Source organism: Fundulus heteroclitus, chromosome 5 (assembly GCF_011125445.2).
Source record: "Fundulus heteroclitus isolate FHET01 chromosome 5, MU-UCD_Fhet_4.1, whole genome shotgun sequence".
In the NCBI taxonomy this organism is placed as follows: domain Eukaryota; kingdom Metazoa; phylum Chordata; class Actinopteri; order Cyprinodontiformes; family Fundulidae; genus Fundulus; species Fundulus heteroclitus.
Window position 1 is genome coordinate 10256541 of NC_046365.1, and position 15226 is coordinate 10271766.

The following is a 15226-nucleotide window of genomic DNA, read 5'->3' on the forward strand; positions in this document are numbered from 1 at the left end:
GCCCATGGGGACTCTGGAGGAGCTGTGGAGACCCACACTTAAAAAAAAAACTTTTACCTGTGGGGAGAATGGCAAAAAAAAAAAAAAAAAAACAGCCACAAATTCCTTTTAAGGTCCACCAGAATCCATGTAGGGGAAATGTCAGAATCAGAATCAAGTTTAATCGCCAAGTCGGTTTGCACTTACAAGGAATTTGACTTGGTGTTGATGATGCAGATAAAATAAATATATAAATACAGAATCTATAGCTATATACACAGTAGACTTTGCGTTAATGTAATGCAGAAGGTCTGGAGATGCTACTTTAGTGTAGCTTGTAAGTCCTGAATGGGGGAGCAGATGGGAAAAAACTGTTCTTGTGACGTGAGGTTTTGACCGCAGCCTTCTGCCAGAGGGAAGTGTCTGAAATATTTTTTTAACTGGGGTGCAAGGGATCAGCCACAACATTCCCTGCAAGCCTCAGAGTCCTGGAGGCGTACAGGTCCTGGAGAGATGGAAGATTGCAGCCAATCACTTTCTCTGCAGAAAGGATGACACGCTGCAGTCTGCCCTTGTCCTTAGCGGTGCCACCAGCGTACCAGATGGTGATGGAGGAGCTGAGGATGGACTTAATGATGGAGGAGTAGAACTGCACCATCATTGTCCTTGGCAGGTTAAATTTCTTCAGCTGGCACAGGAAGTAAATCCTCTGCTGGGCTTTCTTGGTGAGGGAGTTGATGTTCAGCTCCTCCATATATGTGGCAAAGGTGCTCTTGTAAGGCGAGATCAGACTTAAGGCCTACATGTATAACTCCATGGTTTAAAAGGAACACTGCCCATCACCTAGAACATGCCAGTTTCTATACCAAAACAGGGTGTAGGAGGCATCATACTGTGGGGAACACATGGAGCTAATTACAGGGGAATCCTAAAACACGTCAGAGGCTACAGGAGACTGTGGTAGTCCTGCTGGAAGGTGAACTCCCATCACAAACTGCCAAGAGTTACAAAAGGTTAAGATCAAACCAAATACATATATTAGAATGGCCTAGTCAAAGTCCAGTCCTAAGTACGATTCAGAATCTGTGGCAAAACTTGAAAACTGATGCTAACAGATGCTCTCAATTTACTCCGACTGAGCTTAAGCTGTTTTCCTTTCAAAGAGTGGCCTAAAAGTTCAGTCACTACAGGAGCAAAGTGTTGGAGGCGTATTCCAAAAGCCTTGCAGCTGTGATTACAGAAAAATGAGCTCTAAGAAAAGGACAAATCCAGATTTCAGACTTTCATTTGCAAACAATGTTTAAACCCACGTTAAAAGGTCACATTGTGTGACAAACCTCTTGATCCTCCATAATTATACAACATGGCAGCCATTGAGTTCATTTTAACTGCATTGTGTGTAAACATTCAATTCAACAAATAGCTCCCTTCATGCAGAACCTCCAATAAACATGCAGAATGTCAGGCTATTCTGATAAATAAAGAGAAAAAGAGGTGACTTATCAAAAGTGTTTTTAATCAAACTTAACAGACAGCTTTTTTGTTTTTTTTTGGAAGTCTTAATTTCAGACAAGAACAAAAGGAAATCAAACCAACAATAGAAAACGGTCCTATCAGACTAATGGTCCAGAATATACAACGGTGCAGCCGTGCGGGACAGGATGGAGGCGGCTGCAGAGACTACGGTGTTTACTGGTGGAAACATGAGAAGGACGAGCGGCTCTCCTTTCAGCTCCTCTTCTCCTCGGTCTATTCTGACGTGATGGTGAAGTTTAACAGCAGGAGCGTGCAGGGGGAACCAGACTGACGGAGGACGACATGATGCGTTAATCTCATCCCCTTCCCCGTCCATTTTTGTCAGCGCGAGGACAAAGTGAGGGGAAAATAGGACCCGGTCATGGCTACTCCATAGCCTCCTGGTTCTCCTGATCTGCACCCATGTCTTCAGCCTCTTTGCCCTCCTTGCTCCTTTTGCTCTTCTTGTGTTTGTGCCTCCTGTGGCTGTCGCCCTCCTCGCTGTCGTGTCTCCTTCGACTGCTGCTGCTGCGAGAAAGAGAACAAGCGGAGTGAAATGAGGACAACGGTGCAGACAGGAGAGGTCAGCGTGAACAGAGACAGAAGGGACAAGAGGACGAAGAATGACAGAAAAGGCATGCCAGGGATTTGATACAAAGGGAGGTAGGTGCTGTTCAGGAGAAAAAAGATGAAACAGAGACATAAATACTGCCTGGACTGTTTCTGCCGAGCCCTTCACCTCAAATCTCTCTAATATATATATATTAGGGCTGGGCAACGATTAAAATATTTAATCGCGATTAATCGCCCCGATTAATCGCGATTAATCGCGATTAATCGCATTGTATTTACAAACTCCAAGAAGTACTGTAAAGAGCACTTTTATTTTAATGTCCTGCTGCCATATGAACAAAAGTGTTGTAACATTTGTAGCACTTATTTTATACTGGATATTTTCAACCCATCTATTGAATTTAGTGCACTAGTTGATCTTTTCTTCATAAGAGAACAAGCACTGCAGCCAAAATATGGCCTTTTTTGACCTGCTGTATATTAGCCAGTCCCTAAGCTTGATGTATCATGAAACTGTTGACCTTTTGGGTTTTGTGGTTTTTATTTTATTATTACAATTAAATAATAATAATAATAATAATAATAATAATAATAATAATAATAATATTATGTTCAGTGTTTTTTCGCTAATCCACCTCTTATATATTTCAATCCTTATGTAATTTTATCTGTGTTGTGTGCACCTGCCTGTTGCTTTAATCCTATAAATTTCCCCGTCGTGGGATTAAAAAAAGGATTAGCTAATGTTATCTTATCTTAAATAACACTTTTTAATATATGTACTGGGTTCTTTCAAGGTCTTAATTACATGTTATGTGTGGGCTCCAGTAACATCCATCCATCCATCCATCCATCCATCCATCCACTGATCTACCTGGATGTTCCCTGGAGGACTGAAACGCCTCAGTCAGAGACGTCAGTCTGTGGGTCTGTCGGGGCAATGAGAGAAGTTTCGTCTCCTCTCTCCGTTTCTGGGGCTCGACGTTTTCATGTTTTTTCACGTGCTTAGATAAATTTGTTGTGTTTCCACTGAAATGAACCGGCTTTTTACAAAACATACAGCTTAATTTAATTTACGGTATTAAAATAAAGCCAAACGGTGCTACTTCCCCTGTTCATGTTTTTTCGCTGCTGCGGTCTCTCTCAGCTGTTTGTGTCTTAAGTTTGTGTGAGAGCTGAGTGGGCGGGCCAGGCTGAGCCCGCGTGCTAATTGGCTGGCGCCGCTGAGCCATGTACGAGAGGGGAGGGGGAGCGGGAGAGTGCTGCCGTGACAGCAAGCTGCAGTCAGCGCGCCTGCTGACTGACACTGACTGAAAGCATGTGAGCAACATGCGTTAATGCGCGATAAAATAAATATCGCCGTTAATAGTCTAATGAATTAACGCGGAATTAACGCGTTAACTTGCCCAGCCCTAATATATATATATTTTTTTTTTTTTTTAAAACGCATCGACATATATGAGAAGTTTCAATCTGAAACCAGTCTGTAAACATCAACTCCCTGAAGTTTAATGAAAACCCCAATAATTTGGTTTATGAGATGCAGACATGAATCCTATGACATCACGTCTATTTGTCACAGACGTGATGTCGTGTCTATGACAAACAGACATGAAAATGTACCAACCAGTTCTCCAAATCATCCAATTTCTCATGATTGCCTCTGCCGGCGTTTACATGGACAAAAATAATCAGGATAAAGGACCGATCGGAATAAAAATGCGTCATGTAAACAAGACAATCGGATTATTATGATCGGATTAAGCTCAGTAGGAATGAAATCGTAATCGAATGAGAGGGCTGGTTTATGCCGATTGATGATCCGATCACCTTGCGTATAAAAGCTTGTCAGGGTCAGTTATTCCGAATGTGGCAAACTGACCCGAGTGAGCCGACTCAGTAACGTTTCATTGTAATTAGAACATCGTGCGAGTCTAGCCTGGACGATCTGAAGACAAAGGAACTCGTATAATACTGCTCTGTTTACTATTTTTGTTGTTTAGCAAAAACAGAAGTTCTTCTTCTGTGGTTTTTAAGGGTATTTGACAACTGTGTAAGTCAGAGTGGTTCTATTGTGAATAAAGCCAGGTGCGTATAAACACAGTCCAATCCGATTATTTAATCTGAATACAGTTTATTTCGATCATGAAATTTTGTGCATGTAAACCAGCTGCTGATCGGCAGGTCAAAGCTGGTTTGTTTGTTGAAAGCATTAAGATATCAACTTTTAATTAGTGAGTGAGCTTTGATTTATAAATTAGGTTCATCTTGCTATGCCTTCATTTTCTGGATGATTCAGAACTAACCTTCAACACATCTTTTCTTCTTCAGTGACTATTTGTAATATTTATTAGCTAAATTAAAACAAAGTATAACAACAATAGATAAGGTCAGCCCCTAGAGGGAAACTTTGGGGTAAACTGTTAACCAGGAAAACTGTATCAGCAAAGGTCTGATTTGAACCCAATAAGTACAAGAACTAACTTCTGTGCCAGAGAAAGATTATATGAAATAAAAAACAGAATAATAAAAACCTCAGGATTAACTAAAGTACCAAACACATAGATAAATGTTTGGCGTTTCGGCTGCTGGCGTACCTGCGGGACGACTTGTGACGGCCCTCCTCTTTCTCTCGGTGCCGCCTCTCTCTGTGTCTCTCCTCTTTCTCCCGGCTGGCCCGATCACGATGGCGCTCTGCGTAGCCACGCTCCTGGTACTCGCGGTAGCGATACCGCTCCTCGTCACTACGGCAACAGAGAGAATTACCCTTGCACCCTATAAACCTGAACAAACCTGAACAGGCATATCAACACATATCACAACGACGCAGGCTGATGGGCATTTTGCATTTGCGCCTCATCTGCTCTGAAGTGAAATTCAACACACTGTGGGCCCATTTGATTAAAGGCCCTTGTTTCTGTGACAATAACCCGCTGCAGAGCATCAGCTCAGGGTTCTGTCTAGAGTCTGAGCCACACTGATGACACGACATGATATCCTCTAAGTTGAGTCTGCGGCAGAATACACACCATGCATGTGGCTGTCCTTCTGACCTGGTGTAGCTCATGGTTGAGGGGCTGTGTTCCCTCTCTCGCTCCCGCTCATGCGTCCTCTCTCTGGGTCTCTCACGCTCCTTGTCTCTCTTGTCCTCCCTACGAGAATAGTAGTCCCAGGGCTTGCTGTTGTCCACCATGGGGGGCCATGGCGGAGGCACACCTCCGGCTAAAGGCGGAGGGTAAGCCCCTGCAAAGGGAAAACATTAGGGGTTTCAATTGAAATGTTTGCTGGAAATTGGATATAGCTATGAATCTTGACTCAGCTCATCCCTTATTCAGTTTATTTTGTAGGTTTGTAAAGTGGAGAGATTCCTACCTTGAGGAAACGGGTACGGGGGCACAGAGCGACCGTCGTAGCCTCCGCCGTGGCTGCTATGGAAACAGATGAAAGGCACTGTGTTAGCAAAAGCTCGGTGGGTCAAGAGAAAACCAAAAACCATTTTATTAAATATACAGTTCTTCAGTAAGGAATATTCTGACATAGATTTCCAAGTTTATTTACTTCCCCAGTAGAAAAAGTGATTTAATTCCAGCTAAATGCCATTTGATGAGTCCATAAAAAGAATAAAACAAAACAATGTTTTCCATCTGAGGTTAAGGTTATAACCCCTCCCCCTCTAATAGCTAGCGTTAGCTTAGCTGAAATGATTTCTGGGCCGCTTCTTGTTACCATCCAACAATCTGCAACATCTGTCTGAGGACGTTTGCACCGCTTCTCACCTTCAGCTGTGAGATATTTAAAATCCAGCCAGTCTCTGGTGGTTGGACCAGGAGGTCGTTTATCTTTTTTTTCTTTTTTGGTAATTTTCAAATAGTAGGGTCCACATTAGTTTGACCTTTAATTTGTGTTTTACATATGTTCTCATATTTTCCACAAGCATCCTCCTTGCACACCTCTTATTAAATTAAATTTTCAGGGTGATGCGCGTTAACTTCCTTAAACCCAGACTGTAGCTTGTTGGCAGTTGCCCTGAATCTCCTCCACGTTGAAACTTTTCCCGTACGGCTGATTTCAGGTGATCCTGAAACCTCTTCAAACCCGGTACCAGACCCATGAGCTGCTATGATCTTCTTTCTGAAAGCCTCACACGGCTCTTTGATCTTATATCTGCGTTGACTCGTACATCAAACTAAAGGACTAGGATTTAATCAGGGCAAACCAGTAAACTAGTTGATCTCTGACTTTCTACCCAGTGTTACGAGACAAATATACGACAGATGGAGTTACGATCAGGATAAGTGTTGTCATGAGTGTTACCTGTCCATTGTGGGAATTAAAGAAGGCGGAGGCCCGCTGGTTGGAGGGTGAAAACCAGGAGGAGGGACTGTGATGGGCAATCCTGTGAGGTAGAGCACGATGGAAAAATAAGCACTAAAAGCAACAGATGTTCTTTAAAAACGCAGGATCAGAAGAGAAAATGCACTCACTGGGTGGAGGTATGAGAGGAGGAGCAGTGCTGACGTTTGGTGGAGGAGGGAGAAAGGGCGGCGGGGGTATGTTTGGAGGAAGGGGTCCGGGGGGGAAGAAGGTAGGAATCTTAGCCGGTGCTGGTTCAGCGTCTGAGGTCGAATGCTCAGAGATCACCTGTGCAAAAAGCAGACAGCAGAGGGCGCTGTTGGCACATTATCTGGACTTTGAGCAGCGACTGGTTCTAGTTGCTTTCCTACCTGGATATTGTTGCCCTCTAGGTTGTGTCTGCGTCGACCCTCAACCCGGCTTATCGTGGCCGTCTGTCCACCAATCACATCAATGGTACCGCTTGGCTTCCTACAGAAAGAAGATTTTAAAACAAACGTTAAAGCCAGCATATTTATTATCATCCATTAAAAGGAAAAGTTCTGGTAAAGATGGCGATATGATGCAACGTTGACCCCTAACCTACCAAACATCTGCCATTTATCTATCTTTTGTCTTACATTTATCTATCTATCAAGCGTGCGAACATGAAATGGCAAATGAGTGAAACGGAAAAATGAGTGAAAGTCAAAACAAAATCAAACAGAAATAATGGTTAATTAACAAAAATAAAATAAATCTAAATATACAAAATGTAAAAATAGAGGAAAAATAAATAAAGTCCAGAAAAAAGGCAAAGTTGAAGGAACAATTTATAAAAGCCTACCCTCCTCACTAAACATCAGCTGTATTTCTCTTAACAAAAAATAAAGTTTAAAAACTTTAATATGTACCATTCATTTCACAACTAATACTATTATGCAACTGGAAGACGGTGTTGCGTAACAGTCCTCTCTGAACGATGTGACTGATGGTGAAATATAGAGCAGGTGTTTCTGCTAAAAAGATCTGTGGGACCAACTAAATCCTGCTGAATAGGAAAACAGCGCCACCTGCTGTTTGGTCTGGGCCTGCAGTCAATAATACCAGTGAGAAGAGATTCTCTATAATCCTCAGAGCAACGGCTTCACTGCGTCGAGGTAACATAGTTATAGTTATTAATAGCATTAATTACCTCCTAAAAGAGAATAAAACTCAATAAAGCATGTTTTCATTTTGTTTTTGTTTATTTTGTCTCTGAATTTTTATGATGAGGTTCAAACCAGTTAAAAGCACCATGTGCCGTCTTTCCAGAGAGGGAACGTGCCATGTTTAGTTTCCTCTTTTGTTTTGACAGTAGGGATGCATCAGGCTAAAAATCTTTTACGTTGTTCTAGTTGTTAGAAACTCCTGTTTTAAAACATTTTGACAATTATAACATGTAAAAAAAAAAAGGATTCCGGGATTTCTAAGAGAGAAAAAACTAAATTTTACATTTCTGACCCAGTTTGTTGGGATGGGTGGCCTGAATTATTTTCATTCTTCAAAGGGCGACCAACAGCATTTTGAGAACCACAGCCTTAAATGTTAATGGGTCAGTATGACTAGTTATGTTTACTAGTTATTCTTTCATTTAAGTCCTAAAACTTTGATGAAGTTAAATTGAATCGGTTTTGCGTTTATAACCATTTCCCCAGATTTCCAAATCGATCAATAATGAAATCATTGTCATGTTATGCATTAATGCAACAGACAGTTTAGATGTGACATAATTTGCTTCTTCCATGGTCATTTGCTGTCTATAATTACTTCAGTTTAATGAATCAATTACTTTATTTAATTTAGATTAAAAGTAAATTACTATCAAAGTCTTTAATTTGTTTAGCTGCTTTCCTATCATGTCCTTTTCACGACACAATTTATTTTTGTTATCTGCAAAAATGTTAACTCTAGTAGTATAGAAACCTTACAAATACTTATTTGTATTTGTAATATATATATATATATATATATATATATATATATATATATAAATAAATAAAATAATATTTCAGAAAACTTACATTTCTGTTTAAAATGTGATTTTATTCATATTCTAGTTTTCTGAGAAACTCTATTTTGGTGTTTGATGTTCTGTAAGACATAATCATTAAAAAGACAAAAAAGGTCTAAAATATGTCACTTCACATGAAATTAATCTGTACAAGTTCTCTTTCTAAAATGCCTGACAAAAAAATAAGTTAGAACTTTCTTGTGTTGTTTTTATATGTACTTGTATATATAGTTTATTTGAACACACTAAAAATCTATTTAACCAATAACTATTTTTAAAAGAGACAAGTGCTGCTCTTCCTATACGACACCTTGTGGCTTTTCTTAAAAATGTACAGCGGGCGATCTTCTGTCGCCTTCGGGTTCTGGAGGATCGCCTTATCTACTGGTTGACCCACATGCCAATGGTTGTGATACGCTCAAGTGACTGAGAGTCGCAAGAAGCAAACTGTGTACAAGTGTACGAAAAGAAGAGGAAGGATTCAGGAGAAAGAAATAAGACCAGAGTGGATTTGGGAGATTTTTTCACACGACCCAGCCCCCCCCCCCCGAGGCGCAGAAGAGCAGGTGAGACGGTTTTGCGAATGCGCTGTTATTCAAAAAGGGAAAAATCCTCCTCTATACCTTTAAAATTTTATGATCAACAGTATGAAATACCTTATTTGATAAAAAAATACACATACAAGATATTCTTTAGTGTCTTTAGCTGTCTAACTTATTATTATTGGCTACACAGAATATTGTTTTTGTAATTTGGTCAAACATTCACAAAAGTATAGATGTTACCTGGTGATCTGGCTGGTAACAGACTTGTAGAGGCTGACAGGAGATGTAAAGTCTGTTTTGGAGGTATGAACAGCCAAACTGGATACATCCTTTTCATTTCCTGTTCTGCCCTGTTGAACCTACGAAGATAGCCACAGAAAGTCCTTGTTAACAAAAGGTTTGACAGCACATAGTGTCTGAGGGTTCAACTGGGAAGGATAAGAGAAAAATGGCAGGAGGACAAATGTCATACACTGATCTTGCTCGTCACGGAGCCAATTGTAGAGACCTCCAGGCCCATCCGCAGTCTCTTCTGTTTCTCACAGTAAGCCTTCCAGGAGTCCTCGTTAAAACCATAGTTGAAGTAGTCAGACAGATCCGCTCCTGCAAACCAAGACACAAAGACACTAGCAGTGAATTACAGCACAGAAAACCTGAACAAGGAAATAAAGACAGGTCAGTTTTGTTTATTGCGCAGCCGTTATAAAGATAAAGTGCATCCGAGAATAAAATATGTTACTTTACAGTATGTTTAGATTTTATGGCCATGTTTAAAGGCAGCATGGATGACTATACAGTGAGAATTAACGTTTCTTTAAACTTTGAGTCAGCACAATATCAGCAAAACACGTGACCGTGATATTTTGACTGGTTATTGTGATTAATATAGATTACATTCAATCCTATCACACTGTCCCCACGGTCACACACCATAGCAGCATGCAGAAATTTAATGCATATGATATGAAATAGAAAAGCCTGCCATGTATTGCATTTAAGCCGCCCTCTGCAAAAATGATCCTAGGGTGACGTTTATAATTTAACATAATGAGTCATCTATTACAACTGATCTCCACTGCAGCACCACCTTTTCAAAGCTTCAGATCTCTTTTCGTATTCTTTTTTTTATTTTGCTTAGATACAACCAAAACACAAGGACCCTCAACAGACCTGGCTTCCTCCAGGGCTTCTCTTCAAAGGACTCCATGTCCACCTCCAGCACAGGAATACCATTGATGTTTCCAGGTGCGTCCAGATCCACACCCTTCAGCTTTGTGTTCACTGAAAATGAAAAAAAAAAAAAAAAAGTAATTAGTGGTTATTATTGTGGTGAAGAAAGAGGTAAAACTAGCTGTAGTCAGAACAGCAACATGAGATGACAAGTTAAACCAATGAAGAGCGACACCTTGTCCATACGGTCTGGACCCTGTTGTCTTTATGTTGAGGTTAACCGGCGGGGCTCCATATGTCCTGGAGAGATTAAAAGAAAGAGATCAGCTGTTTATTTTTAACCTGACTAGATAAAATGATGCTACTCTGATTGAGAAAAATTTGCAATAAGGTTGAGAATGTTGCAATAATAATGCCGATAAAAAAATTAAAAAAAAATCAATTGTGTATAAACTGGATGTTTGTAAAGCGCTTTGAGACTAAAGCGTCCTAAAATTAGTTTGTGGAACCGTTAACAGTCTTTGGCTGGAGGATCTCAAACTATGAGAAGGGGAATATGGTTGTAAAAGGTTGGTAATATAAGCTGGAGCTTGGCCACTCAGGGCTCTAAAAGTGAATACTAAAATGTTTAAATAAATTCTAATATGTACCGGTATACAATGAAAAGAGATTAAAACTGGGTTATGGGGTAATGTGCCGTCTTTTTCTTGTCTTGGTTAAAAGTCTTGCAGCAGCATTCTGCACTAACTGCAGACGGCCAAGATCTTTCTTTTTCAAACACATAAAAAGGCTGTTACAATAGTCAAGATGAGATGAAATAAAAGCATGAATAATCATTTCTAATTGACACCAAAGTGTAGAAATATTTCTTGACTGAAAGAAACCGTTTTTGATTAATCTGCGAGAATGACACTCTGGTGACACGTGGCAGCATAAAAAATGATGCCAAGGTTTCTGAGGCTTGCTTTGACAGAGGAGGCCAATACACCCAGAAATTGCTTGATCTCAGTTATTTGGTTCTCAGGGGAAACAATTAAGTGTTTCCGTTTTATCAGAGACACTGTTTAATAGTACTAACACAGTTTATCAAGCAGGACAACTAAAAATATTCAGTTGGCTTAAAAGAGGAATAGAGCTGAATCAGCATAGAAATGATAAGACACACCAGGGAACTGCCTGATTATCTGGCCAAAAGGGAAAATATAGAACAGAGAATAGGTCCCAAGACAGAACCCTGTGGAGCCCCAGACAACAGGCACTTTGAGTCTGACATGAACTGGTTAGCAAAAACACTGAAAGATCTTCCAGAGAGGTAGTATGTAAACCACTCTAGCTCCTTGCCTGATGGACTGACTACATCACAAAGCCTAATAATCAAAATACTGTGATCAACACAACAGTATCAAAGGCGGATGTAAGATCCATTAGAACCATTACCATGGAAGCACCAGAGTCATCAGACATCAAAACGTCACTAGAAACTTTCAATGTTTGTGGCTCTGCGCTACAGAAAAACACTGCCTACAGTTTAATATACTGCATCCTGTTTCCATCGACAATCATTGAGACGTTCCTACAGCTCTGCATTAACACACATTTTCTTTTAGGAAACCTACGTGTATTGTGGGGCTCCAGTTTTGATGTCACCAATGGTGACACGGACGTCGTCGTCGTCGTCATCGCTGTCGCTGTCACTCTCCACATCCTCACCTGCAGCTTCACCTGAGGGCTAAGAGTCCAGAGAAAGAAATGTGACACATGTGAAAGCTTGAGTGTTAGTTTGGAGGTAGAGAGGAAGGAAACGTAACGGGACGGTAAGAGCATAGACAAAAGAAAAGAATGTCCCAGGAAAGTAAAGACGTTACATACCTCAGAGGCCACTCCGTTTCCCGTAGCGTGTACATCAACAACACCAGCATCGTCCGTTGAAGTCTCAGCAGGTGTACTGCAGATTTAATACACAATCAAACATTTTACAGTTTTTAAAAAACTGGAGTGAAAATTAAACTACCATCCTATCCTTGACAGATGGAGTTTTAATGGGGATATCGTGCAAAATCCGCTTTTTCAGCCTGACATTTTGTTGTGTACTTGGAAACTCTAGAAATGCAGGAAAGAGGAAGTTCAGGTGCTGTGTAGATATCTTTATATATGGGTCATTTTTTTACAAGCCAGTTTGCACTATTCTGTTACATTTTTCTATTTTTTTTTAAATATTACATCACAGTATTTGCTGCGGCTTACTAATTTCGAGAAGCCACCATTTTCATTTCATTTTTTGTAGTCAAAGTTGAAGGATGCTGAAGCTGCATGTGAATAAGTCAAAATGTTCGGCTGTTCAATACTCCCACCAGGGCTGGGTGATATAGAAAGAAAGCATATTGATAAAACAGAAATATTGATTGATATCAACAATTACCAAAAAAAAAAATTCAAAACATATATTTTAAATGCAGCCCTGGTTATTTACTGCCGTTGCTTATTTACCTATTTTTAGATCAAGAACACCGAATTAAAACTCAACCCTTTATCCAATCAACTTCTTCACAAAAAGTTTTTTAAAAAAGAAAAAAAAGGAACACATGCTCTCTGAACTCTTTGAAGGAGGCGGAGCGTTTCTGGATCTGGGTTTGTGATTGGTTGGGAGGATGTAATGCCTGCAGTATTAACCTACATGATAGGCTAGAATGCAAAAGGAAGGAAAACTGTTATTGTATTGAACTTTTTATAGGCCCTTTTTTATCTATCACATATATGGTCTATCAATCGATAGATATTGTTTTTCAATTATCATCTGGTCCTAATCCCCGGCATACTAGGGCCCCCCCTCCCCTAGTATGTTAATTAACGAGAAACCAAAGCATTGCTGTTCAACTTTATACAGACCACAACTGAACAATTTCAATATGAAAAGCATGATATGTCCCCTTTAAAAAAAAAAAAAAAAAGTTAACGACAGATTAACTACTTTTCTTCCCCATTCTGGATGTGCTGCAAGACCATTGTGTTTAAATGTGTGTAGATGATGGCTGGTCCAGACCAAAACACAGAACTCTATAGCTGTACAGTCCTGTAAGCAATCATTTATCCTTCCCAGCTCCTTACAGGCTGATTTTTCTTCACCTAAGCAAACACCCTTATTAAGAACAATCTTGTCTAATCTCACTACTGTGTAAGAAGCAGTGCGTTAATGCATAAATCATCAATCATGTTCCCCTTGAGCAGAGTTTGTGTTACCTGACTACACCACTCAGCTTGGCTTCTTCACCCTCCTCCTTGCTTTCTGATTCATCTGAAACACAAATCAGACAGTATTTTAGCTAATGATTTTAAAAATACTTTTTTTAATAACAACAGCTATATAACACGTATTCATCATATTACGGTGGATTCTTTAATGGTTGGGTCCAGTTCATGCTTCTGCTAGTGATGCTAAAGGCCTACAGATCAAACAGGCAAGGCTAGCTAGCTAGCTAGCTTGCAGGCTAACGCGCCGTCCTGGTGGCACACGGAGGTAATTACTGCTTAACGCTGTCATTATTAGAGCAGCAGAGACACTAACACACGTCTCCGTCAGTTCTGTGGGGTGTCCTCTGGTTGTTTTTACCTCCATACAGCCATTCCTCCTCCTCATCACCGGCACTGGCGTCAGTGGTGGCTGTTTTGTCCGCCTCCTCCGCAGACATGTTGCGCTAACGTGAAGTTTACGTCAACGGCAGCGCCAACTGCTGGAGCAGCGAGCCTCGGTGACGCGCAGAAACACTAAACCGCGAGCGCTGCTTCTCCCTCGAACGGGACAGTTTAGTTACGAACGTGAAACATTTCTTCTTACATTCATATTCAACCTGTGCAAGTCAGCCAGACGACCGGAAGAAGCGCCTGTGCCCGCTAAGGTCAGGGCGCGTCGGAGCAGAAACCACAGCGCCCCCCGCTGGACAGAAGGAACTACTGCCTTCTTTCAGGTCACGGTGATACCTGGCGAAAGGGCAGTTTAGGGTTTATGATGGGGTGGAGTTCTGGTTCTGTTAACAGTTCACAAGCAATAAATGTCTTAAATGTAGATAACTCTCTTGGCATCTTGATTTAGTCGTAAAACTAACAGCTGGATCCGAGAGGTGCAGGACTAAAGTGGATTTCTACCATTTTAAAGCAACTCCATTCTCAAAAAAACGTCAAAATGGTTGATGTAAATCCCATTTTTTTTATCAACCTTTAAGCTGTTATGTTTGCATTTGGCAGTTGTTTACAGAAAAACCACATGATTATTTACATTGGAGATGCCACCGGTGATCTTCCTCTGTGATGAGGATGAAACATGTGCATTTCTGAATGCGAAGTATTTACCTAACAGAAATTAAGGCATTGGGAAAATCAATAAAAATATAGTTCAATTAAACTACGCATTTTTTTTTACACTGCTTTAATTTTATATAAGACTGTTACTCTAACTGGAAATGTATGTTGTGTATCTTCCATTTTTAGTTAACGTTTTACACAGGATGAACCAAAACTTTGTTCCCTGTTTTAATAATCATAGGCTTATCTGTGAATAATCACACAATGCAAACCTGACAAGAGATCAAAGGTTCACAAGACAGTGCTGCTCATTAACTGCTATGAGGTTTTAAGAATTAAGTTGTTTTACGATGGTAGCAGTCCACCTTGGGCTTGGCATAGTTGTTAGCTTCAGCACCCAGGCCCATGTACTCTGTATTTATGCTGAATGAAGACAACAAGGGTTATCCTGTAGGCGAGCTAAAAACGTGTTCACAAATTCCATTTAATTGTGGAGTTGCAGTCACTTGATAGTGGTTCTGATGTTGTGCTTGGTTTAGTACTGAGAGTGTTAAGTGTCATTTCGCTGCAATAAAACTCCTTTAAAACTCCTCTCCTTTAAAAATAGGCAGTATCATGTCCAGAGGGGGAAATGCTCTTCAAGAATCATGGACTACAAAGTATTTTGTGTTTAAACTACAATGAATAGTGAAATAGGTGCTTTGCCGAATAATGGGTAGGAATATTTACTGAGAAATATCAAGCAATGGGAAAATGTATTTTC

The 15226-nt window shown here is 40.4% G+C and overlaps 1 protein-coding gene across 4 annotated transcripts; it reads right to left on the reverse strand.

The window, feature by feature from the left end:
• Positions 1 to 1474: 1474 nt before the first annotated feature.
• fip1l1b (FIP1 like 1b (S. cerevisiae)) lies at positions 1475 to 14076 on the reverse strand. Of its 4 annotated transcripts, none has more exons than XM_036136853.1 (15): positions 13775 to 14076; positions 13405 to 13459; positions 12037 to 12112; positions 11784 to 11896; positions 10403 to 10467; positions 10168 to 10278; positions 9470 to 9600; positions 9238 to 9356; positions 6792 to 6891; positions 6552 to 6708; positions 6382 to 6463; positions 5440 to 5495; positions 5121 to 5310; positions 4665 to 4811; positions 1475 to 2019 (listed from the first exon to the last, which is right to left on the reverse strand). In XM_036136853.1, exons 1-15 carry the CDS (start codon positions 13851 to 13853, stop codon positions 1881 to 1883), a joined length of 1620 nt encoding a protein of 539 aa, XP_035992746.1. In that variant the 5' UTR covers positions 13854 to 14076; the 3' UTR covers positions 1475 to 1880. The 4 variants fall into 4 exon arrangements, with proteins under 4 accessions (XP_035992746.1, XP_012706812.2, XP_035992745.1 ...); XM_012851358.3 differs by having other exon boundaries at positions 1475 to 2022; XM_036136852.1 differs by having other exon boundaries at positions 5097 to 5310.
• Positions 14077 to 15226: the final 1150 nt, after the last annotated feature.

Bases quoted from the DNA above. Each gene is read 5' to 3' on its own strand.
- fip1l1b (XM_012851356.3), bottom strand. From the start codon at position 13,853: ATGTCTGCGGAGGAGGCGGACAAAACAGCCACCACTGACGCCAGTGCC. The intron at 11,897-12,036 runs GTATGTAACGTC...CTGGACTCTTAG, and splicing joins GAAACGGAGTGGCCTCTGAG to CCCTCAGGTGAAGCTGCAGG. The intron at 5,496-6,381 runs GTAACACTCATG...CTGTTTCCATAG, and splicing joins TTAATTCCCACAATGGACAG to CAGCCACGGCGGAGGCTACG.